Source organism: Protobothrops mucrosquamatus, unplaced genomic scaffold (assembly GCF_001527695.2).
Source record: "Protobothrops mucrosquamatus isolate PMUCROS unplaced genomic scaffold, P.Mucros_1.0 scaffold156, whole genome shotgun sequence".
In the NCBI taxonomy this organism is placed as follows: Eukaryota; Metazoa; Chordata; class Lepidosauria; order Squamata; family Viperidae; genus Protobothrops; species Protobothrops mucrosquamatus.
Window position 1 is genome coordinate 4269 of NW_015386520.1, and position 27089 is coordinate 31357.

The window sequence follows — 27089 nt, forward strand, 5'->3', positions numbered from 1 at the left end:
GATTTTAAGCAGTCACTAAATGAATTGTCATAAGCCGAGGACTACCTGTATTCATTTTCAAGCTAGACGTCATGGATTAGTGAACAAATCATGGTTAATAATGGGTGAAATTGCTTAAAATTGAGTTCTATAAGTTCTAACAGAATTTGCTCCCGATTAAAGATATATAGAGTAACTATTAAAGGTAGCAAAACTGCAACATTTCTACAACATATCAATATCAAACATTATGGGATTTGATTTTGTGTAAAAAGAAATCATTTTATAATGAAGTCTATGCATCTGATTTTTTAAATCACCTTTTCTCTTAATTTAGGGCTTAGAAATTACAGGTAGTCCTCAACTTACGACCACAATTGAGCACCTCATTTCTGTTGTTAAGTGAGACATTTGTTAAGTGAGTTTTGCCCCATTTTATTATATTTCTTATCACAGTTGTTAAGTGAATCACTGCAGTTAAGTTAGTAACCCTGTTGTTAAGTGAATCTGGCTTTCCCATTGACTTGGCTTGTCAGAAGGTCGCAAAAGGTGATTGCATGACCCCAGGACACTGAGACCGTCATAAATATGAACTATCTGAATTTTGATCACATGACCATGGAGAAGGCTGCAAAGGTTATAACTTTGAAAAATGGTCATAAGTCATCTTCTTTCAGTGCCGCTGTAACTTTGAACGGTCACTAAATGAACTGTTGTAAGTTGAGGACTACCTCTATACATGTAATTATTTCACATATCCTGTCTTTCTACTTGGAGTTCAAGGCAGCACACATATTAGTCTCGTCTATTATTATCCTCACAGAAATCCTGTGAAGTAAGTTATGTTGCAAAATAATAAGTGAGCTCCATTTCTTTGTTATGTATAATCATATATTCAAATTTTTTTAATCCTTGTAGCATTTTTCTTTAGAAAACAGTGAAGTATATGAAAACCTTACACTGCAACCTTGTGACCAATTTCTTGGCAGCAAGTACAGTATTGTATAATAGACATGTATAAAATTGCACTTTTAGTGGTTCAGATGATCTAGGGAACAACGTATTTATGGGGAAGCTGAAATAATTGTGATTAACAGCCATGCTTTGGTAGTAAGCTTGTATTAGTTTACAGATATTCACCCAGCCTGGAACAACTATTAATCCACAACAGATCACACCTAAAACATGACTCAAATCTTGTTTCAGACCTAGAAGCTCCTTCATCTCTTCTGGCAGTTTTATCATCAAACCCAAGAATACTCGCAAATTAGGGAACAGGCACTTATTCTTCCTTCAGGATGATATAAGCAGAAATGGCAACATTCAAAGACCAAAAGGAAAACTGCCTGGCATATGCTTTCATTAATAGATCAGAGGAATGAAAAAGATCAATTTAGATTATAGAACAGTTGATTTACAATTTATTAGAAAATTCAGCACCATTTCTTACATATTAAACAGCAGCCTTTAATCACATAGTTAACCAGCTCATTAATGCAAGGATGTTTGTGTCACACCTAACTACAGTATCACATTGTTAACAGTTATTGTCTACTTTGTCTCTCACCTCTCTTTCCACTATTCTCCTTTCTTTCATTCTACACCCCCCCCAGCAGCTCTTGCTTAAGTATATTTGTGTATGTTTGCCTGTCTGTATCTATAATGCTGCTTTCTTAAGACTCAGTGCAGCTGATGAAGTGATCTGCAAAACCTTAAGGAGTAATAAATGTATTAATTGCTGTAGTACCACAAGCTTTTTTGCTATCGTTGCTGCAAAATTTGATAGGCTAAGCAGCCAGTATTTCTTTGAAGCTTTGTTGTAAAGCAGTTATTTACTTGAAGGTGTATAAGCTTTTTCCTTTTAGTAGCACGGACATAAAGTGGAGAGGAACCACTGTTAAGAAAAAACTTACAAAATCAATAAAAATTGTTTAAAAACCACATGAATTGAAATGTTTGTGAGCAATAATTCTTGAGTCTGATGAGTGTCTATGTGAGATGAGATTTGTTGTGTTAAGATGTTGAATACTTGCTGAATGATCTGAGGTTCTTGGAAAAACTTATTTGGAGGAATGACTCCAATAGTACCTGTACTTAAAAATCAGTAATTGCTTGTGATGTCTTGTAGCTTTATACAATGCTTAAAATAATTGTTCAGAATTGCATAAGGCAAATTATCAGGTCATTGTTGCTGTCCAGAACACAGAAAAATTCTGCTTTCTGGATCCTGATAATGATATTTTTTATTGTATAGAGTTAGACGCATGGTGCACCAACTTGAATCTGACAGGTAGATCCTATGGAGATAAGCGCTCCCTCAAATTACCAGCTCTATGCCATGTTGAGCTTTAGGTAAGGTCATAACCAGCACCTTGAATCACACGTGAAGTAAACTGGCAACTAATCTAGATTTGTTAACATTATATCTAAAAATCTGTTTGAAGGATGTTATGCATATTTTGAATAGCAATGTAAGAATTAATATGCTTGCTCCATAGAAATTCATGCCTCATTGGTTTACTTCAGTCCAGCAATATAATACCCAGGATATTAGTAACGTTTTAAGGTGTCAAATGTCTCTGTGTTCTTGTTTATAAAAGTTCTTTCTTTTTCTCCTTAGCTTTGAAATATCCAAGGCGTTTTAACAACAGTGTCCAGAATTATACCACCCTCTTACTGGAAGAAGAGAAGGGAATTCTGTATGTGGGAGCCAGGGGGGCAATCTTCTCCTTAAGTTCCAGGGACATCTCTGATGGCTCCTATCAGAAAGTAAGTATCTTATCCATTTGCCATGCCTGCTGTCTTTCCCTTGGTAAATGCACATTTTGTGTGTGTGTGTGTGTGTGTGTGTGTGTGCGCGTGTGTGTGTGTTCTTCAGATAGCCTCAAGAGCAATGCATACATATCACAGTTTATACTTCAGAAGGGTTGAGTACTTTATTTTTTACAGTTTCTTCCATTTTTTATTGCCTGAAATATTTTTTCTTTCAATTTAAATTTGAAATCTGCTTTGATTAGGGAGGTATCCATGACTGATTGAGAGTTGGCCAATCAAACCTGTGCAATTCAGTTTCTGCTTTAACTAGGAACAAATCCCCCTCCTTTCTCTCTAAATTTAGGTTATAGGAGAAAGATATGTGTGGAAAACTGATGCAGAGAATTTTTCCCCCTGGCCTTTTTAGAATAGATTATTTATTTTTTATTATTTTATGTAGAATTGCATTGGTTGATATTTTAGTATGTATCATTTCAGGAAGGAGATTATATATTATTGTGCTTATTATCTTTTTTTAACTGTTTCTTGTCCATTTTTTTATATATATCTAAATGTACACACACACACACACACACACACACATACATATACATACACACACACACATTATATATATATATATATATATATACACACATATACATTTTAGGCATAGTAACATGGCAATAAAAAGATAACTAAGGTGCAATGTTCTGTACACATTGCCTCTATTATGTCAGAATATTGTCACACAAAGGCTGTCTTCACAAGGAAATAGAAATTGGGGGGGGGTTAATCTGGATTCTGCAACACACATGAACTTGAGATTTCATTTATCTTATTATTCACCAAGGAAGGGGAAGAGCTGGGTTCTTTACTGAATATGTTTTATTTTATTTTTATGCTATTTAACTGTTATTGGAAATTTCGAGCAGTCTAGAGCAGGCAAAATATATATTACAAATATAGATTGAAACAGCATAAAAAGTTTTATGGACAGTTTAAAATACAGGAAAAAAAGGAAGGCAAGAATGAAACATTTATGTTCAGAAGGCTGTCAAGAACCACTCAAATGATATGGTTGAAGTACATCATGAATTTCAGGGCAAAGCATTGTAAACAGTGCAATCGCTTAGAAAGCCAGCCTGTACATTGTGGCTTAGCATGATGTATAACCAGGTCAAGGTCAAAATTGCAGGTCTAGAAATAATATATTTGTACTCTTATTTGGGGCCCTTATACTTACCTTCCTGCTCTCTTTTATTCAGTATGAGAAAGTAGCTCCTGAAGGCACTCCCTCTAATAATAAAAAGAAGCTATTTTTTCCATTCCTTCACTTGGCTGTTCCCTTTATGTAGCAAAAGCTGAAACCCTCATTTCAGTCAAGGACCTTTAAAAATAAATGGGCTACAAAACTCTCTAGTACTCTCCTGTTTTATATTTAGTTAAATCCACTTACTTTGAACAAGACCAAATATGAACTCTAAACGGGTTTTGTGAGCTTCATGGAATTTGTTTTTAATGTCATGATTAACCCTTGTTTCCTGTGCTGGGTTGGCTGAAAGAATAATGAACTCATTTTGTGTTACTTTGCAGTTAAATTGGGAAGCATCTCCTGAGAAGCAAGCAGAATGCTTGAAAAAAGGCAAAAACAACAAGGTGAGTGCATTGCCTTTGTCTCTTTCTCGGTGTGTTATGCTACTAGTTTGTTCGAACCTTTAATGAATGAGAAAACATGCGAGAAATATTATGAAAATTATGTTCTTGCTTTCTCTTTGCAGACAGAGTGTTACAATCACGTCAAGCTTTTGCAGAGGTTAAATTCAACCCATCTGTATGCCTGTGGCACATATGCCTTCCACCCACTCTGTGCTTACATCGTAAGTAAAAGTGGGGGTGAGTGTTTTCACCACTGCTCTGGGCTTTCATTTTACTTATCGGCGGTGAGGTGAGGGTGATAGTCACTAAATCATAATTAAACAATTAACTCCAACGAGTTTGAAGGAATTATTATTAAGTGGTTTCTGATATTCCCAGTCATTATTCTGTTCAACAGCTTTTTGATACAGAACTGGTTGTGGGTACATTCTGTTAGGGGTATCGGGTTAATAATTCAGTCTGCAGTCCTGGCTCTTCTATTGCTAATTCCTGCCAAGGAATGAAAAGATCTGGAGGGTGAGAATCTATGTTTGTGGCTTGCCATAGTGAAGGCAGAACTTGCCAATTTATCCCACACTGTTTTTTATTGATTTTCAGGAACCAGTTAACCTTAGACTAATATTTTGAAGAGCATTCTTTTAATTTTGTTTGTATAAAATCGACTTTTGTCAAATTCAACCTTTCTATATGTTAAATTATAATTACAATAATTCTCATCCAGTTGTCCATGAAAGTCACCAAGATGGTGAAGACTATTTGTTTTCCCTAAAGAATAGGGAAATTAAAGTATAAGTATGCCTTTATTAAGTCTCTGTAAATTCATGTTTGCATTCATTTCATTAATATTGGAATGCATCCTATTATTTGGAGTCCAGAAAAAAATACCGACGTGGGATCTGGGAGACTTTGGTTCAGATCTCCCTGAAGCTTACCTTGGACATATCATAATATTCCAGCCTAACCTATCTCACAGTGTTATTAATTGTATCATATATATTCTTGGATTTTTCGAGGAACAACAGGGATCAACATCTGTAATTTTAGATATATCCTTGTTAGTACTCAAATAAAGGAGGTTTTGTTGGTAAAAATAATGGTTCAATAGCTCTTTTATGCAATGGAGAGCAAAGTGGGGCTGAAGGCCTGTTCAGCTGCTTCTTGTTTATGTTGGATCCATTGTTCTTCAAGCTGGTACATCTGTTGCAGATAAATGGTACTTTCTCTACATTCAAACTACAATTGGCTATAGTTGGGAAAATACTCTATATTTTCTCTCTAACTACTGTACCAAGTGAAGTAGGTCATGTAATAAGATGTCACTAGTGATAGGATTTCTTGTTTCTATTGTTGGAACATTTCTACTATTGGTTGATTGTATATAATTTCACATTCCATCATTTGAAGGAAAAAATATCAACATTTGCTTTTTAAGGATTATTTAACCTCAGATATAATGCTTATTTAGCTTTAATGTAATAATAATAATATAGTAGTAGTAGTAGTAGTAGTAGTAGTAGTAGTAGTAGTAGTAGTAAAGTTGGAAGGGACCTTGGAGGTCATCTAGTCCAACCCCCTGCTCAGGCAGGAAACCCTATACCATTTCGGACAAATGGCTGTCCAGTCTCTTCTTAAAACTTCCAGTGCTGGAGCATTCACCGCTTCTGGAGGCAGGTTGTTCCACTGGTTAATTGTTCTAACTGTCAGGAAGTTTCTCCTTAGTTCTAGGTTGCTTCTTGATTAGTTTCCACCCATTGCTTCTTGTCCTGCCTTCAGGCGCTTTGGAAAATAGCTTGACTCCCTCTTCTTTGTGGCAGCCCCTAAGACAGCGGTTCTCAACCTATGTGTCGTGACCCCATTTGGGGTCGATCGACCATTTCACGGGGGTCGCCAAGCAAGGCTGTCCGCCATTTTTTTTCCCCTTTTCCAGCGGGTGCCTTACCTCCCTTGAGCTGGGCCAGCTGGTGGTTGGCCTGCTCCGTCTCTGCCGCTTGCCAGCTACGCCTCGGCCGGCGCAGGGGGCGGAACCACGCATGCGCGGCGCTCCCGGGCAGGGAAAGTCCTCGACTTATGACCGGTTGGGTAGTCCTCGACTTACGACCGGTTTAGTCCTCGACTTACGACCGGTTTAGTCCTCGACTTACGACCGGTTGGGGGTCGCGGCATTAAAAAGGTTGAGAACCACTGCCCTAAGATATTGGAACACTGCTATCATGTCCCCCCTCGTCCTTCTCTTCATTAAACTAGACATATCCAATTCCAGCAGCCGTTCCTTATATGCTTTAGCCTCCAGTCCCCTAATCATCTTTGTTGTTCTTCTTTGTACACTTTCTAAAGTCTCAACATCTTTTTTACATTGCGGTGACCAAAACTGGATGCAGTATTCCAAGTGTGGTCTTACCAAGGCATTGTAAAGTGGTATTTTTTTCACCATTGAATTTCATTTTGTTAGATAGCGCCCAGTGTTCAAGTCTGTCCAGATCCTTCTGTATCTTAAGCCTGTCTTCTGGATTGTTGGCTATTCCTGCCAGCTTGGTGTCGTCTGCAAATTTGATGAGTTCCCCATCTATCCCCTCGTCCAAATCGTTGATGAAGATGTTGAAGAGCACTGGGCCCAAAACAGAGCCCTGGGGCACCCCACTACACACTTCTATATTGAAGTCTATATTGTTGATACAGATCTCTGTATTCAGGATATGGATTCAAAATATCTATAATACTGCAGACAAAGGATTCCAAGAATGTACTGAATTTCATTAAAATGTCATTAAAAACAATACAACAGATTGGTTTATTATGAAATTAAAAACGAATGGGTCTTGACTTCTCAAATGTAGAAAATAAATTGAATGCATTTTTAAATCCAAAGTTTTGTGAGATCCCAAAGAGATAGGGTCAGGCTTAGACAAATCTCAAATAACAAAAAAGGTTACTGATAAGAATTAATAAAGCTTTGTTATACTCCCACTGCCTCTATTTTTAACTACCAGTATGAGAAGCAGATTTAATAGATACTGTCAAATTGATCTCGGTAGGTCTCACAAAAAGAAAAATTATAATCCCTTAAAACTGAGATGAATTTTATCCTTTTGGATCTTTTGTTTTCATATTGATCTATACAGTCTGTTTTAAAGTATAATACAAGGATGAGTGATGATCTAGTCCCGTGGTGGCGAACCTATGGCACGCGTGCCACAGGTGGCACGCAGAGCTGTCCCTATGGGCACGCGCACCATCGCCCCAGAGGGAGGCAGGGCCGGGCTGATCCCTTCCCCCTCTCCATGTGCACCAGCGCTTTCGCTCTTTCTCTCTGCACTGGGAATCAGGGAGCAGCTGCAAGAGCTAGGCGGATCCGGGCTGGATGGTGGAGGCAGGGCTTTTTTTGAATGGAAGCTGCCAGCGCGAGTCCACGTATGCCTGCAGAGCGATTTTGCGGACCGCCAGTAGCCCGATCTGGGCTTGGAGGCCTGGAAAAGGCCTCTGCCGCCCGGATCTATAGGCAGAGCAATTTTGCGCCCCCCCCCCACGGCTGATCCGGGCTCTGGAGGCCTTTTCCAAAATCGCCACGCAAGGCTCCGGAGGCCTTTGGAAAAGGCCTCCGGAGCCTGGATCGGGCCACTGGGGGGGCCACAAAATCGCTATGCGGTCATGCATCCAAGGTGGGCTGGGCTGGACTGGCTGAGCGCAGAGCCTCCTTGCCACTTCTTCCCCTGTGGACATCGGGAGAGCCCACCCCACTTACCGCTGGTCCCAGGGCAGCTGCCACCATCTGGCGCTCTCCAGCCTGTTGCCAGCCAGCTAGGCGTGCCAAGCTCAGGCCTTGGGCAGATGGAGGCCAGAGGGAATTGGGGGCCGCAGCTGCCTGGCTCCTGCATATATCACCTGGCTGCCCCGGGATGAGCGGTAGGTGAGATGAACGCTCCAGATGTCCGCGGGGGAAGAAGCGGCGTGGAGGCTCCGCGCCCAGTCCAGCCCAGCCCGGCACAGAAAGTAAGGCAGCAGCCCCACGTGCGTCCCCGTGCGCGAGTGTGCCCCCACCCTGCCAGGCAAGTGGAGCTGCGGCATCTGCGGCAGAAGAGCGCAGACGAGCAGCCGTGGCTCTCGCTCCCCTCCGGCCTCCATCTGCCTGAGGCCCGAGCTTGTTTCCAAGTTGCAGTTGAAAGGCATAATCCCTCAAAATGGCAGGAAAGTATTAAGAAATGGCCAGGACAGAAATGTAAATTAAGTATAAGTAGTATGATTCTACCCCCCCTTCCATATTTCATTATTTTCCTCCCTCCTCCCCCCCTCACACACACACAATTTTGAAGAGGAGATGAGAGCAGCGTATGTGACCTGGGTCTTTGGACTGCGTTTTTGTTTTTGTTTTTTGCTTTACAGTGTTTTATTTTTAAATGGTGGTTGATTATTCCATGCTGTTATCAGTCATGATAAACGAATGTCATTCAGTAGTTTGGTATAAAGTATGTTAAGTCAGTAGGTCGAGACAAAGTAGTAAATCTGCCACAACATATGATTTGGATATATTGAGAGTCTGGTATAGGCATTTGGTGCTATGTATCAGAGCTAGGTCACGTTCAATCCACATACACTGAGTGCAGCTCCTCAGGCCAAGTAGCTAATGCTAATTAGTTAATGCTTAATGCTAACTGAGGCCAACCATCTGGTTCATAGGGAGGGCTTTAGTGCTTTTGCTCAAAATCAGCAGGATGATTCTAAACCCCTGGAGTAGAAAACAGGAAATCATCCAATTTCCAATTATATTTTTGTGGTTGATTTTCAACTGCCATTACTTTTAAAAACAATTTTGATACTGGGTTTGGGCAGAAGAGAGGAATAAAGGAGCAGGTCCATAACTTGAGGCTTCTCCTGGGTTCATGGTTCCTGCTGGATAAGTGGATGGAGACCAGTTGCAGTCTTAGAACAGGAGACTTACCCCCTGATTACTGCAAGATGGGACTGCCGTTAAAAAAAATCCCGAATCCTTGCTTGGTACAAAAAATCATGGGTACTTGCCACAAAGTACATATTAAACTTACTTTGCAAATTTTGGACCAGCTCTTTATTTTTTCTGGTTGCAATTTAAAATGCTGTTTTAACCAGTAAAGCTCTTCACAGGTTGGCTACATAGGACTGTGTCTCCCCACTAGAGTCAGACCAAACTTTGGGAGCGTTGGAGATTGGCCCCCTAGAATATCTTCCCATTGGAGATTCAATTTCCAAAGTTACCTGCCTTCTGGAAAAAACTAAAAACAATGTGTGGAAAAACTGGGAGCTAAAGTATCTGCCTCTTGTGAAAGCAGAAAAACATATTTATTGACCAGTAGAAATTACACTGGATTCACCTATTATGGTAAATCAAAATCGTGCAACCATTTCAGAGCCAAGAACCTTTGTGTGGCATCTTTTGTGAGCTCGGGGGACAGGGACATACTCCAAAAGGTAGAACCAGATCTAAAGTAAGCTTTCTTTTAATTAACATTTAATCAAAATGAAATATAATCAATAGGATTATATTCTGATAATATATAACACATTTTTTCTCTTGTGTCACATTAACTGGCTGGGTGACTTTGGACCAGTCACCCTCTCTTAGCCTAAAAGGTTGTTGTTGTGGGGAAAATAGGAGGAAGAAGGAGTCTTATGTGTAGTTTGCCACATTGAATTACTTATAAAGTAATAAAGGTAGGATAAAATCAAATAAATAAATATTTGAAACAAAATTTATTATTTATTAATTTCTCACATTGATATACTGCCAGAATCCAAATTGTTGAAGGTCATTCACTTGGGTGAAGTTGTACCCAAACATTTGGGGGGGGAAGAGCACATGCAGGCCAGGTACTGCAGTTCTGTGCTAAACCACAGTTTACTGTTACAATTATATGCACTAACCAAACTGCCACCAAACGCACATGTCCTGCAGAGAGAGAAGTAATCTCAGTTCTGGGAAATGCTGATCTTTGTAGCCTAACAGAAGGATAATGAGCTAGCCATATTGATTCTGATTAACTGGAAGTACGGGTATCGTAAAAGGACAGTGAGTATGTGGAAGAATGGGAGTCCTTGTCCCAAAAGGCATCTTGCAGTGAGCATACAAGTGATTAGAAAGAATCCCTTCCTGTCTTCTCTCTTGCTCCCAGAACATGAAGTGCCATATTTCCTTCCTCAGTGGGATAGTAAAATTCCACAAACTTCAAGGCAGAGTTCTGTGTCTTAAGAATGGTTTGTGTTTTCTATTCATCTTCTGCAGGATACCAACAAATTCGTGTTACCGTCTCATTTTGAGGAAGGGAAAGAAAAATGCCCTTATGATCCTGCTCATGGCTATACAGGCCTCATTGTGGGTATGTAGTTCCATTCTCACCAACCCTTTCTCATGCTGCAACTTTACTTGAATTCAGACTGGGCAGAGTGAGAAATTCCTCTCTGAAATGTGTGTAGAATGTTTGCGTGTAGCGTCAAAGGAAGGCATCACCGGTGATTGTTGCCTCAGAGTCTAGTGTATGTCCTTTGCACTTAGTTTTCTTATTCTTGATGCAAACCATAAACATAGAATAATAACGTTGGAAGGAACCTTGGAGGTCTTCTAGTCCAGCCCCCTGCTCAAGCAGGAGACCCTATGCCTTTCTGGACAAATGAATGTCCAGTCTCTTCTTGAAAACCTCCAGTGATGGAGCAGCTGCAGTCTCTTCTGATATCAGAAAACAAAACCCAGCTGTCCATGCAGTGCCCACCTCAGGCAGGGAGTTATATAAACACCTCCATTCTTGTGAGGGTGATTGAAGCTTCTTTTTTAAATTTGTTCCCAGTTTTGTCATTTGTGCTAACTTTATTCTTGGCGGAGAGAGGGTTGGTTTTCCTTCCTCTGTTTTTAAATGTTTTCAATAATTTGTAAACAACCAGACTTGCTTGGAGGTGGGCATATAAATATATTTTCTTGCTTGTTTATTATAGAAATGCCATGGGTGAGTAAAGCTTGGGTTATTTCTTGAAAAATCCTTCTGCGTCTAACCATATTAAAACTGTCATGTCCTTGGCATACCCCAGTAGTTCTAACAGATCTGGAAGACGTAGAGAAGAGTTTATTAAAAAAAAAAAAAAGGTTGATCATATAATGAACAAATCTATTGGGATCAGCATGCTCTTATTGCTTTTGCTGCATTTGTTTCCCAGATGGCAGTTTATATACAGCAACACGCTATGAATTCCGCAGCCTACCAGACATCCGACGCAACCGGCACCAGCGGGTTCTGAGGACTGAGGAATCCCCCTTGCATTGGCTGAATGGTAGGTCCTACAGCCATAGCTCAGGTCTTTCATTCCTCACCCTCCTAGATAGTAAAAGCAATCTTGCAATTACGTGGGTTAGCCTTTGTATCTCTGAATCATAGCCTACTTCCATTCTCCAGAAAATGACAGCCAGCCACTTGAGCTGTCTTCTGGAAAATTCAAGGTATGAACAGACAGCCCCTGCTTCACTTCCTTGAAAGACTCATGGCTCATAATTGTTGAGCTGCCCTGTGTAAGCAGCAGCAGCCTTAGACACTTTTCTTTGAAAGACCATGCTAACCTTTCTCCTTCTCTTGCAGATGCAGAGTTTGTGGCTTCTGTGTTGGTCAGGGAGAGCATAAGGAGCTCTTTGGGAGATGATGACAAAATCTACTATTTCTTCACTGAACGTGCCGGAGAGGAGAGCACATCCATATTTGAGAAGACCCAGGTGCCCAGAGTAGCTCGAATAGCTCGAGTGTGTAAGGTAAAATAAATGGTCTGTTGTGAATATACACTTGCACTAATGAAAGCATTTGGAGGGTTGGTTCAGGCTACTATGCAAATGAAATAGAGGCTATGGACACCTCTGGTCATCCCCATTAATTTGGTCAAAAAGATGAAGCTGAGGAAAGGGTTTGTTTAACCTGGCTCTCTTCTTCTGTTCCAGAATGATCTGGGTGGCAAGAAGATTCTCCAGAGAAAATGGACATCCTTTATGAAAGCAAGGCTGGTCTGCTATATACCTTACTATGAAGTACTGAAAGATGTTGCCAGTCTGGATGGTGGTAACTGGACAAGCACTGTCTTCTATGCAACATTCATCTTATCAGCCCAATGGTGAGCCAAGCATTTTTATACTGTTGAATTTTGTTAATTTGTTAATTTTGGGCCCAGACAGTTTATAAGGTTGGAGAAAATTTGGAATTTTGAGAACGTGGGATGTGCAGAACAATGAACCTATTGTTATGGTTCCTGGCATTTTATCTGAAGAGAATCTCCTGAAACTGTTGTTACAGTTGTTAATTGATAAACATCTTGTAATCTGTCTTATATATAATCTCTCTGCATATCTGCATATTCTCCTTGATTCCTTCCTTCTTTCTTTTTCCTCAGTCTCATTTCAATTTTAACCCTACACCACTACAGCCATTCCATATATCTGTTGAAAGGATCAGTTGTTCACAGAAGCTTATGCCTTTTAATAAATGTTGTTAATCTGAAAAGTTGCCTTCAGACATCCAGTGTACTTTTATGAGACACAAAGGCAATGCTGGAAAAAATATGCTTTGCACTGTGTCAGTTTTTGACATATTCATTTTAAATTAAAACATTCTGTTTTAAAGTCAGTGGAAGAGGAAAGCTGTTAGACACCAAAAGAGGTATGTGAAGGCCCAGTGGTGCTCACATGTGCTATATTGCTTACCTCTGAGATAATTGTACAGGAAAAAGATGTTGGAATGTGTCAAAAATGACACTTTATCATTTATCTTGTAATCCATCAGCTTTACCAAAAGGCAAGCAGAATGCTTAGCAATGCTTAGGGAACAGGACAGAAACTAGACAGGAAATGCAATGGGCCCTGAGTATTGGATGCAGTTTTAATCTACCTGTTTTGCTGGAGAACTTGCATTCTTTACTGTATAGCAATTAATGTAGTGAAGTCCTCAAGCAAGAGAAATAGATCATATTTGCCTGAATGTTCTAGGACAGTGATGGTGAACCTTTTAGAGACTGAGTGCCCAAACCGCAACCCAAAACCCACTTATTTATTGCAAAGTGCCAGGGCCGCATCAGCATTGTGGTTCCCTCAGGGAGGGCAGGGTGTGTGGCCCACTGGATGGGCGTGGCCAGGGTGGTCACAGCAGACTGGGTGGGTGTGGCCAGGTAGGCATGGCCACCTCGATACTCTAAGATCTCTACTCGAGCTTGCTAGCTGGCCATTTTGCCTACTTTGTGCTGGGCGGGGCTGCTGCTCCGGGCGGCGGCAGCCTAATGGACCTGCATGAGCTGCTAGTGGCTGCAGTGTGCATGCCCACAGAGAGGGCTCTGAGTGCCACCTCTGGCACGCATGCCATAGGTTCGCCACCACTGTTCTAGGAAATGTTTACACAAACTGGTATAAATTAGTTCAGTCTAAGTTCCAAGCTAACAGATATTCAACCCATTTTTTAAAGAATTCTAGATAGTGTGTGCTGTATATGTTCTACTATTCTACAAACTCGTTAAACCACTAAGAAAATAATCTGAAGTTGTTAGGGAAAAAATTGGCAATTGAATTCCTAATCTTTTTAGGAGCTCTTGAGGTAACTCCTCTTGCCTTCAGATACTTCTTGAACCTTTTTTTCTTAAATACTGTCGCAGCAGGATCCTTCTTCTTCTAGCACTGGTCACCCTCGGCATTTTATATTGGCCAAGACAGGCAGATTCTTTAACTATACTCAGTCCTCATTCCACGAACAGCTGTGGTGGATAAATGGAACACAAAAGACTTCTTGGTTGTGATTACCAGTACTGTCATCTGTTCTTATAAATGTTTTGGTTTGTAATTGGTACAAAAACTAGCCAGAATTACTGTGGACATTTTATGAAAGAAAGACTTCTGGGTGGCTAGCTGTGGTATAGATTAATACTACTGCATATGCAGAAGGTGGTAGTGATAGGAAGGAGAATCACACCAATATTTTGACAAGATCACTTTGGTATAACTAGGGACAAGGACTGCAGTTTACCATATGGCCTGCAACTACAACCACAGCTGCATGTTTCTTTTTCTTCGGTATGTTTGAACTAAGCCCAGGCCAGTTTTTTGCATGTTTCTCTTAATGATACTGTGAATTTTTACAAGTTCTCCTGAGATAATTAGCACCTTTGTGCTTTTGTAATATTTGTCAGCTTTGAAGTCTGCATTTATAGCAAATGCCACCCAGGAAGCTACATCCCCATTGTGAAGGGACTGCATATCAAATATATTTATTAACTAGCTGTACCCGGCCACGCGTTGCTGTGGCTCAGTCTGGTTAAATGGAAAAGAAAGAAAAGAGAAAGCGCACGTTTCTAATATGTTTAATTTCACAATGCTTGTCCCCCCTGCACATATTCTGCTAAAATTGAGACACAGGGTGGCGAGACCACCGCCTGATTTCTTTTAAACATCGCTTTCTTTCTTGTCTCTCTCTCTCTCTCTCTCTCTCTCTCTCTCTCTCTCTCTCTCTCTCTCTCCCTGTCACAGGTGTGACATCTATATAATAGTAGGTATATAAAAACACACGCGTATTCGAATGCAACGTTGTTTCAAAATTTCAACGCAATCGGTGAAAAACTTTCAGAGATTTAAGATTTTGAACAAACGAACATTTACATTTTTATTTATATAGATAAATGGCCCATGCCATTGATTTCAAAGAAGCATTTGGAATGTACAAGATGTATTTGGTGTAATCCTTTCAAATTTATAAGATTTCCTTTTATCTTCAAAAATAAATCATATCACTCTTGTAGACCTTCAGTTGTTTCCCCCCCACCCCATGGATCAGTGTAGTTGAATTGCAAATTTACTGTTAGATAACAGGATGGCCCAAAGAATTTAGAATTTTTTTAAAGAAGACTAGACAATTTTGAGGGACTACCAGTGGCAATTAATCTTAGTGACTGCTTGCTAGTTCCATAATTTCAGGTGCAAGCAGAATTCCAACTCTAGAGAGCAAGAGTGAAAAAATGGTTATCACACTCTTGTTCATATTTATGAGTTTCTCGAATGAAACTAGTTACAGTATGATACAGATAGCTGAGTGAAATGAGTCCTTAGCCTGATACTTCTATGTTAAGATTCCAAGTTTTCATCATCCTCTGCTACTGCTTCTTTCCTGTTCCCTTATCTTAGGCCTTAGGGAAGACTAATAGACTGTATTCAAACCATGGGCTAGTAGATTCACTGCCACTTCTTTTGACCCAAGAAGTGGCAGCAAACATGAACATGAATATAAAGAAATTGTGGCTTTGTTGTTCAGAGCATGATAAGGAATGTTGAAACTTCAGATTCTTTATAATGTCCTAGATTATGACAAGAAGTCATCAGATTCAGTTATTAAGTGAAAAGACTAGCTAAGTGAAAGAGACTGATCCAGCTCCAAAGAATGGTACACCTAAAAACATGGTGTATAATCTATGTTCTAAAACTAGACATTCATAAGATCAAGGTAGCATACCAAGATCAATGGCAAGCCTCAGAGACCCTGTGATGAAGTGTTTCCTGGCAGTTTAGCAACAATGATGGGACACAGCATAAAGAATCTGACAATATTGCTATGAATTATAAGATGTTAAAATAGCAGTTTGGCTATTTTAATGTCTTATAACCCATAGCAACACTGTAGCTGGGTTTGATCAAAGCAATAATTAATGATAGATTAAAGATGTTCTGTGGTTTGTAAACCATTAATTATTTAGTTCATCATGTTGTATGAAAGTCTATTGGTTTATTAAATATTGTTAAGTACGCCATGATTTGGTCTATTATGAAAAGGCAACTTATATCAAAACACTATGGGAAATTTAGTGGCATCAATAGTGTAAGTAACAAAATCTTGTTGGTATTTTAAGACCCTGGCAGTTGCCTGATTGTGTTTGGTGCTATTGATAACTTTTCAGATTACTGACATCCTCTGCCACAGAAGTTGCCTCAAAACCTCTTTGTAACTTGCTGTAATGCTGGTGACAATTTCTTGGAAGTCAAACAAATATAAAAATGAAGAAAACCAATTGTTTGACTGCAAAAAGGTTGCATGTCAGTCCTAAGGGAATGTAATCCTTCACAGAAATTAAATTTACCTACCTTGTGACTGATGGTTAGATCCATGAAATTTAGACCTTCCCACCATTTTCCTATATTTTTCAGGAGGAGCATACAGGTTTCTGCTGTTTGCCGATACAACATCTCAGAAGTACGGGAAGCTTTTGAAGGGAAATTCATGGAATACCAAGACTCCTCCCGCAAGTGGTCCCAATACACTGGGGATGTACCAGAGCCACGGCCAGGATCAGTGAGTTATATTCATCTGTATCTTATCTTCATCTTTATACAGGAGTTACATGTGTTCCCTTGTCATAAGAGATCCAACGATCTGGGGTGAAATAAACATAGGAACTCTCTGGGATATTTTACGAGGAGTTATGCTTTTTTTTTTTACTGTTGGTAAATGATCAAAAGGGGTAGGTTGAGTATATGAGGAAATTATATGGGAATACATCTAAACCTTTGCTGCAGGTTTAAGGTGTGCAAGTCCTTCAGAAGGCTTTAATTTGAATGCTTTACTTCAGGGCTTTTCAACCTTTTCACCCATTGTACCACTTTTAGGATATGGCAATATCCAAGTACCACGAGTCTCCTACCAAGGTGTCAAAAACTTGATGACCAAAAAAAAGGGAAAAAGTGATAAAGTACAGGTAGTCCTCGACTTACAACAGTTCGCTTAGTGACTGTTCGAAGTTACAATAGCACTGAAAAAAGTGCCCCCCCCAAGCCACAGCCAAGCAAGACACCTGCCTGCTCACCCGGTGGCGCTCTTCCTCCTGTCCGAGGTTTTCATTGTTGTGAGCATTTCTGTTGAGGATTGGCAGTGGGGGTGGGGTGGGGGTGTTTGGTTTTTATTCCCCCCGTCTGCTGGGTGGTTGCAGCAAGTTTTGGTCATTTCACATGACCCTGGGACACTGTGACCATCATAAATATGAATCAGTTGCCAAGCATCTGAATGTAAATCACAAGACCCTGGAGATGCTGCAACATTCCAGTGGATTGGCGCTTCTTCTGGGCTCAGCAGAAGCACCAGGATCAGCGCCGAGCTCCAGCTGGAGCCTGGCGCTGATCCTGGCGCTTCCAACGAGCCCTGACAGCCCCGAAGAAGCACTGATTCTGACACTTCCGCTGAGCCCTGACTGCCCTGCAGCTCCAGCCATCTCTTGCTCAGGCTTGTGCGGTGCTGCCACCGGTTCAGCTCATTCCCCTCCCCCGCTACCACTTTTCTAGGACGGTCGCGTACCACCTGCCAGGTGCCAATGTACCACAGGTGGTACCCGTACCACTGGTTGAAAAGCCCTGCTTTAGTAGTTTAGTTCTTTGTGTAACCCTTTGAAAGCTTAATTCCTCCAGTTGTTTTGGATTATGCTCCCAACATTTCTAATTCATAATGATGGGAACTGGAGTAAAACATATCTGGAAGGAGCCAAGTTAAAGAAAGGAACGTTAGGCTTTGGATCTGGTGAGGCCAATTATAACAGTTTCCTCTCTGCAGTGCATTACCAATCGTGCTCGCAAAAAAGGCTACAACTCCTCCCAGGATCTACCCAATGGTGTGCTGGATTTTATCAAGCTTCATCCACTGATGTATGACGAGGTGAAACCTACAGATAGAGTGCCTCTGCTAATAAAGAAAAATGTGGTCTACACCCAAGTTGCAGTAGACCGAGTCCAAGCCCTGGATGGGCACATGTATGATGTCCTCTTTTTGGGAACAGGTAATTGCAGTTAAATTCATCGTGCATGTATGTATGTTTGTGTGCACTCTAACAACTCAAGAAACTTTTAATTGTTAGCTCCTTTCTTAACTATATGCAAGGAAGACTAATCATAATTTGCTTTTTTCTTATAAGTTTTCCAAAGCTCTATTTCTTTATAAAACAGAATTTGGCTTCCCTAAAACTAAGCTATTTCAGTATCATGCAGTTTTGATTGATATACGTGCTGTATTTTTCCTTATACTTCCCTTTGCATTGCTTCCGGGGGGGCACATCCATCCCTTCCCTGCAAACAAAGAATTCAACCTTCTTTGTTTTCAACTTCCCCTGCTCAGATAAGCTGTCTGTTTTGTGAACATTTCCCTATATCTTAAACTCAATAGTTCTTGATTAAGAAGAGACACAAATTTAATCCATAAAGAGGAATGGGAATTTTGTTCTAGAAAGGGTGACATCATGGACCCACAGTTCGGGGTAGTATTTAGAATGCTCTTAATTCAGAAATACAATTCTCAGTAGTCAGAATGGGAGGGCCAGGCCAATCTTTGATTTGTAGTGGTTGCTACGGTATAAATGACCACTTGAATCTGATTTCCTTCAGAAGTCTTCAATTCTTAGAATTTCAGTGCCAAGGTATTCTGATGATACAGATTTAGGAACAGACTAGATCTACATTGTTAAAGTGTACATTTGCTCCATTTCAATATGGAATTGGATAGATATCTCATTTCCTAATCAGGAGCAGGATGCAACCATGTCCTACAACAGGGTCTTCTTAATAATGAGATTGTAAAGTTAATTCTTCTTGTTGCTCCTTTAAATAATTAACTATCTCTGAATAGGTAACGGATGGATTCACAAGGCTGTCGTCATTGGCTCCACGGTCCATATCACAGAGGAGATGCAGGCCTTCAAGAACCCCCAGCCTGTAGAGAGCATCGTTATTTCCAAGCAACAGGTATAAGCAGTTGTGGACCTTCCCCCAATACTGTTAAATACAGCACTTTAAATTACACTTGTCCCAGTGAAAAGTCATGCATTACAAAAATAACAAACTAATTTGAATAGTTGTATCCAAATTTAAGACTCAAACCAAGACAATCTGAATGTATTACCATTTTTTGCCTAGTTTCTCTTTAGTTGGTCTCCATGTCCACAACAGGTTGGAAGATAAAATAACTGATAGAGATATTTTACCATTTCATTTTTAAGAATGATTTTCTAACTTGCTTTATTTCTCTTTTAATTTATTTTTTAAAACGATTTAAGCTTACTTTTCATTATTAAATGAATTCCAAGGCTCACTAATTAGACCCGAGAGCAAAATGTACTGAATTTTTAAAACGATGAATATTTTAGACTTTGTTACAGTTTATTTTCAGCCTCTTAACTGAATTCCTTCCAGCAGTAGTCCATTCATGGTAACCTTGAACTTCCTTTATTTCTCTTGTGTAATTGAGGCAGAAAAAAGCCATTCTGTTGTTATCATTATACAACTGAGAAATAAAAATGAATCATCCAGCATCCAGATATATTTTCTGTCTGCCACTAGCATTAAAACATAATGTATAGCTTGAAACAAAGTTAGGCTTTTCCCCGAGCCTTGCCTTATCATAAAATAAAAGAAATAAAGGAATAAAAATACAACTACAGTAGTGGAAACATGGTGTGGATGAAGGTTTTATTAGTGGTGATGCCACTGCTAGGTAAAAAAAATAAATGCTTTGAGCTGTTTTTGTCTTTTCTGTTAGCTATTTAATCCACCCAGTGTAGTAACTACCACTTGTTCAAGGACTAATCATGTGGCTGTCCTTTGACAACTGTTTGGAGCTTAACTATTCTAGTTCCTTTGTGAGGATATTTGCTTCCCACTTTGCATAGTGTCTTTCCAAGGTCCCAAATGTCCCCTAGAGCTTTCAAGCCTGGCTGTTGTTTTTTTAATTTGACATTTTTCATTAGATGCTTTAATAACTGTTGGAAAAGAAATCAACATAGGAGCATTAGTTAGGAAGTCAACACATTAGCATTTCTCCTGTTGAATTTCTCTGTTCCTATCAGGCAAAAAAGCACGGACTCTGTTTCAGCTTTATCCCAAGTTTATTCTAAACTCTAGATCAGGGGTGAGGCTGACTCAGGAATTCTGGGAGTTAAAGTCTACAAGTCATAAAAGGGCCATGGTTCCCCACCCCTGCTCTAAATGCTACAATTGATTTATGGCCTATGTGAGAAACTGGTTCTCTGTCCGTGAACTGGATTACTCTTACATTCATTCAGCATGGGTATGAAGAGTTGGCGTACAACGCAGCTGGAGGATATTGGATAGGCTATTTTAAAACTTAAGTTATTAGTCTTGTAAGCATAACATAGCTGACCTGCAAAAATCCAGTGGAAACTAGAAACTAGAATGGAATTTTCTCTATATCTTTGCTATCATCTAGTGGTCATTTGGAGGTTTTTTTTTTAGCAAAGGTCTGATATACCTGGGGTGTGCTCTTCAGCTATTTGTTTGGGCAGAATATTTCTAAGTTCAACTGAATCTGCTCCTGTGTCTGTTGCTCATGTCACTTTGATATGAGCAAAAGCAAAAGCAATCCTTTTGTTTGCTAGGAGGAAAATGTAAGCAGGATGCAAGGAGGGAGACCGTTGGTTTTTCTTTTTCTTTTTCTTTTTTGCCTGTCTTACATTAAAGAGAAAGTGTCTATTCCCAGATGTTTTGATATGAAGGTTGCTATTGGAGACCCACTTCATATTAGGAAATAGGCTTGAGAAAATAATACTCTTGAATAAATGTTGAATGAATAATAAATAAATATGGAATAAATGGCTGCATGGATAATGCCAGTATTGTATTCTATTTCATTGCTTCCCTCTGCTGGAAAACCCTGACGTTGCAGTCAAGATAACAAAGAGTCTATCTTTTCTGGATCATAATCCTCCTTAGCAGAAACACAAAATATTATTCTGAGAGAGAAGTATTCTGTTGATGGAAAGAGAAGGATAGAGGATAAATTAGAGAGATCAAAAGCAGAACCATTGGTAAATGACCACTATTGGTAGATAATGTTCATATCATTTGTTCATATAGCATACCTAACCAAGAATAACCTTGATTTATTTCATTAACCCATATTGCATGGGTTCCCATGACACAATATTGATAGAGGCTGACTTTGTATCATATGCTAAGACAAAAAGTGCTTGCCTAGTTTGTGCCTTATGTGTAATATGAACACAACCATTGGTTTTGCTTCCACATGTTTAACTAGATTCATGGATGTTTGTTATGGAAACAACAAAGAAGGATCAGTTGACTGATTCAACTAACCACTGGGGGGGGGGTTTAAATAGACCACCAAACTAATTAAACCTTGCCTAAACTAATTCCACCCAGCTGAACCATAGGAATATCAAAATAAAATTAGTTGCCCCGTTTTGCCTCCCTGGTTCTCCAGGGACATGAGTTGAAAAGGAAAGAGTGGCTGAAAAAGCAAGCCTCTGCATTATGGTGCCACTGCCAAGGCCTGGCAGCACATAATAATATACCATATCTCAGACAATGATAAATTGCAGCAACCCAAATATACCTAATTCCTTCTGCGTGGCTGATGGGAAGGACAAATTAGATAGTAAAATAATGCTAAAATTCTTCAGGTGCAGGGACTGATGGAATACTGTTGATTTCTTGGCAGGTATTTTGTATTCACCAAATAGATACTTTTAGTTCAAATAGCATCACTATTTACAAAAGCTCGAGTAAAAAAGATCTGACTAAGTGAGTAGCTAACTGAACTCTTTTTATTATGGAAACAGGGTCACACTTCAATTTTCTTTTACTTTTTCCTCTTTACATCACCTAATAATGGCCATCTAATTCCATTCCTTTATCTCCCTAGATGGGAAGAATATGTGGTTAGAATATTAAGGGTGCTTCCAGATTGTAGTACTAGTACATCAACAAAAAAAAATAGTTGAGCATCTGTTGATTCCATTCACATGCTTAATCTGGTTATTGAACTAGCTCATTAAAAACTTGAACAAGTATTACCTTAACCAAGCTGGTGAAAACACAGCTACTGCTTCTTTAATTGAACTAATAAAACATTTAAAAAGGTTTTGTAGAAATAAAAACAGGCTGGAGCACTGGGGAAAAAAGTCAGTTGGGTTATCTGAACTTCTTGTACATTTTTGTGAATGAGCCTGGGTAATTGCATGACAGAAGCTCCATGTCGTGGTTCCGACAGATGAAACTCTTCAAAGAACTTCGAGGCATTGGTTACCTTAAAGAATCTTTATTCAAGTAGCATAGCATCGGCACGTACATAGGCCAAGCCAAAATCTGAATTCCCCATTGGATGCTCTTGCTTTGACACTCCATCAGAAAGCTCTCTTTGTGTTATCCTAGTGAGTGTCAGTGAAGGTTTCAGTGGTTAAAGAGTCCTGTCCATGTCTTAACATTTCTATTCTTTCATGTCTTGAGACAGGTCTAATAATAATAATAATAATAATAATAATAATAATAATAATAATAATAATAATAATAATAATAATAATAATAATAATAAAGTTGGAAGGGACCTTGGAGGTCATCAAGTCCAACCCCCTGCCCAGGCAGGAACCCTACACCATTTCAGACAAATGGCTGTCCAGTCTCTTCTTAAAAACTTCCAGTGTTGGAGCATTCACCACTTCTGGAGGCAGGTTGTTCCATTGGTTAATTGTTCTATCTGTCAGGAAGTTTCTCCTTAGTTCTAAGTTGCTTCTCTCCTTGATCAGTTTCCACCCATTGCTTCTCGTCCTGCCTTCAGGCGCCTTGGAGAATAGCTTGACTCCCTCTTCTTTGTGGCAGCCCCTGAGATATTGGAACACTGCTATCATGTCCCCCGTCATCCTTCTCTTCGTTAAACTAGACATACCCAATTCCAGCAACCGTTCCTTATATGTTTTAGCCTCCAGTCCCCTAATCATCTTTGTTGCTGCACCTTAAGTTGCTATTCATCTGTGATTTGGCAAAATAACATACCCTGCCTTAGGGTAGGATGGGGAAAACATGACAAACTCATTCACCAAGAATAGTATGCAGAATCGGTGCTAAGCATCTTTCTTTTGCAGAGGAACGTATACGTTGGGGCCCAGAGTGGCGTCTTGCAGTTACCACTGTCCACTTGTTCGCAATATATCACCTGCTTCAGTTGCATCCTGGCTCGAGATCCATATTGTGCCTGGGATGGCAAGAGGTGCCAAGAAGTAGCTGATGTTCTGAACAGGTATGAAAATGTTGATTGTGAAGAAGAACATGTGGGTTCAGGCTTCCTATTACTGAGGTCAGGTTATTTTTTGAGGATGTGCTGCAGCTTCTGTAGACATCCTATTTATTAGATCACTAGAGTCACATTAGGTCTTCTCTGTCCATTTCATTCAAAAGAGGGCATCCAGTAGAATTCTCTTGCTTTGGTGTTTCTTAAAACTTGGATTAGGTTTATCGTATTGAGAGCCGGTTGTAATTTCCAAGCAACAACAGTAAAGGACATAGTTGAAAAAAAGTAAAAACATATTTATTATTATGGTTGGTCACAGAGTCAGTCAGATATTCAGACCAGATTTGGCATTTTTATCCATCTATCGAGTTCTTCCCAAGGACCTGAGATAGGTAGATGTTGTTGTTTGATGGTATATTAATTAAATTTATAGGCTGCCCATCTCCCAGTGATTCTGAGTAGTTTACACAAACAATAAAAAAACCTGCAAAAACTACACAAGACAAAAGAACAATGATAGCAAAGAAAACAAACCCAGAAGGGAACAAAAAGGAGCTTTAGTTGTCTTCTCCAAAGATCTGGGCAAAAGGCCAGGTCTTGAAGCCATTTTGAAATACCAATAGGATTGGAGTTGTTTGAATTTTTTTGGGGGGGAGGGGAGGAGAACCTCATTCTAGAGGGCAGGTGTGGCTATAGAAAAGATACACTTCTGGCTCTGATAAGTGTCATTGTTTAATCAGTGGAACCTGGAGCACACCAACCCAATTTCAGCTATAGAGTACTCCTGTTACTATACAAAGCATATTAAAAATTTGCAAAAATTAAAGATCAAAAATGTAAGGCAGCTACTCATTAAACATTTATATACCTCTTTAAATAAATATCTCTTATCTATTTCTTTATAAAAATATTGTGAGGTTAGGTTCAGTTTAGGTCTCCCCAGATAATGCATTCCTGAGAATCAGTATCTCATGTAGAAAATCTTAGCTTCGTCTAAGCTCTGAAGAGTTATTTTATGCTATTATTATGTGCTTTCTGAATATTTAGATCTCTATAGATTATATATTACACTTTGAGATGAAATAAGAAATATTGGTTTTCTTATTGTGCATATTGAAGTGCTGAGCAAGCGAGTATTTATATAAGTATGTATTAAAGAATCTGCATACATGCCAAAGAAATTTCATGTGAAATTTGCTGACTATTGCAGAGATTAAATATCTTCTAGCTGCTGTGTTTCCCAGCTGATCAGAGTCCTGCTTATTTTCACCAGGTCTCTGCTGATTCAGGATGTGCTGCATGGCAACATGGGCTGCTGGAATGATTCTGTGCAGGGTAAGGTGGTCAGTCTGTTCCCTCCTTGGTCCCCTCTCCTTCCTAGTAGTTGAAAGAAAAATCCTCCAGAAGAGATCAACTGCTTCCTAATTCTTTTGGACAGAAAGAATTCCTTCTCTTCTCCCTTTGCAGACTTAGTATTCATAGATAATCAAATATAAACAGTATAAATATTTGTGCAATAATAAAATAAACACAAAAGCCCAATTTATCCATGCACAAATTGTAGCTACATTATTAAGGCAATCTGCATATAGTTTTTAGCTTTATGAGTTTTTTCTGCTTTCGAAAATAATTTCCTGGATCCTGCAAGCAAGTTCAGTGATGTGATAGAAGATAAAAATAGCAAGTTGCTTAGACTCATGGGCATAGACCGACCCAGCCAATGGAACGAGGTCTTGGATGAAGCAGTTGTGATAATTCCTGACCTGAGCTTAAATATCTGGATCTCTGCAAATTCTGTTCCCAGATTGTCTTTTCTTTCCTAAAAAGGCAAAGCACTTGGTTAATTTGTTTTTAAACCGTATTTTCAGAGTTTTGAAGTTTTCATTCTTACCTGAGCACTTGGAATCTTACTTCCTTCAGATTGAGAGTCCCAAGCCCCTCTTCCCTACTATTAAAGTGACACTGTGTGCTGACACTTGAATTATTATAACAGAAGTTGGGTAGTGAGAGAGCCCTTGTCTGTTATTGTGTCTCTTACAGCTATGCTTGTGCAGAAGAACCGGACAGTGCAGCGTGGTGGTGATGTGCTCTTACCTTGCGAACAGACATCCAACTTGGCACGGGCGACTTGGAGGGTGAATGGCACCAAAGTGCTTGCCGAGGATGGGCAAGGACACTTCCGCTTAGGCGTAGATGGATTGTTGGTGACAGACACACAGCTTGAATATAGTGGGGAATACCAGTGCTACGCTGAGGAGAATGGTCTGCAGGCCTTGGTAGCTACCTACGCTCTAACTGTGCTGCCCAAAGAACTGGGGCCACAGCATCCCAGCACTCCAGCTCTCCCGTCTTGGCATTTGGCCAGAGATGATGCTGGGAACATGAACTTTATCTACATTATGATCATCACAGTGCTGAGTGGATTATGCTTCGTGCTCATTGTTGTGCTTTCCTATATCTGCTCCTTGCAGAGTCGTAGAGGCAAATATCAACTGGGGGGTCCCCAACCATCAAGTGTAGAACTGCAGACTGTTTCTTCAAATTGCCTGAGCAAAGGAAGGCAGGATGAAGAGGAGCTGAGCACCTATCCAGATGGCTGCCTTCAGATCATCCCCGGAGAAGCCCCTACCTTGTCACTGTCACCCAAAGTGACACCTCTGGCTCTCCCTCCTCCCCCTCCCCCTCTCCCTGCTGAGTTCACCAATGGCATTTCAACATTACCCAACATGCTGCGCAAAATGAATGGCAACAGCTACATGCTCCTGCGACAGAACGAGGAGCCATGTACTTCACCGCTGTACAACTCTTTCACTGAGGAGCTGAGCAAAATTCTGGAGAAGCGGAAACACACCCAGCTGGTAGAAAAACTGGATGAGAGCTCTGTGTAAAGGGGGGGAAGAGAGTCCATGTGCTGAACTATTCTCTCTTGCCACTGCACAATTCCGCTCCCTCAGGCCAAAAGAACCAGTGTTAGGACTCAGCAACTACCTCCGGAGCGGCCCTCCGGAGTCGCCATAGACTCCGCACTCATTTCTTTTATCTTGTTATTGTCTTTTTTGTTGTTGCTGCTGTTGATTGTTTTGTTTTTCAATTGCTGTAAACAAAGAAATCTGTTTAAATGGGAATTATATTTATATAAAAGGCTGGTCAATAAACAGGTGCCACAGAGATGTGTTGGGTTTGTCTGGTTGTCTCCTACTTCCTTCCATCATGAGGCATCTCTGAAAGTGCCATTAATTTCCTAACAAGAATCCTGCCAGAAATGAAGGCTTAACTATGATTTTAAGAAGTTGGTAGCAAAACTTTGATACAAATTTTTTTAATGTGAGAACTGCATTTAAATTGTTCTTAAGGTGAATTGTGATCATGAATGGTGATGGAGAAATCCTCCTTAAATGTGATTTACCATGAATAACTTTAGGCATTATTGTTTTGTTCTATATTTTGCACACAGAGTTTATATTCATAGTTGTTGGCCAGAGTCAGCATAGTGAATGAATAGGTCATCTCTGATCTTTCTCTCAGTGGACTAGCCCACAAGGCCGGGAAAGAGAAATACTGAGTATTGTAATTCAGCTACATCTAGAGGGCTGTAGGGCGCTCCCAGACAATAGCAACTGGGGAATTATGCTACAAAGCCTGGCATTTAAATTCTAGTGG

At 39.9% G+C, this 27089-nt stretch overlaps 1 protein-coding gene across 1 annotated transcript; it reads left to right on the plus strand.

Moving 5' to 3' along the window:
- Positions 1-2137: 2137 nt before the first annotated feature.
- Positions 2138-26595, plus strand: SEMA4G (semaphorin 4G; the record flags this gene model as incomplete). Its single annotated transcript, XM_015813426.1, has 14 exons — positions 2138-2269; positions 2600-2748; positions 4330-4392; positions 4515-4613; positions 10643-10736; positions 11566-11679; positions 11982-12148; positions 12332-12501; positions 16559-16703; positions 17952-18174; positions 19017-19132; positions 23284-23438; positions 24703-24764; positions 25470-26595. Coding segments are annotated over 14 exons (2537 nt in total), but the record flags the coding sequence as incomplete, so codon positions are not given.
- Between the last annotated feature and the right edge of the window lie 494 nt (positions 26596-27089).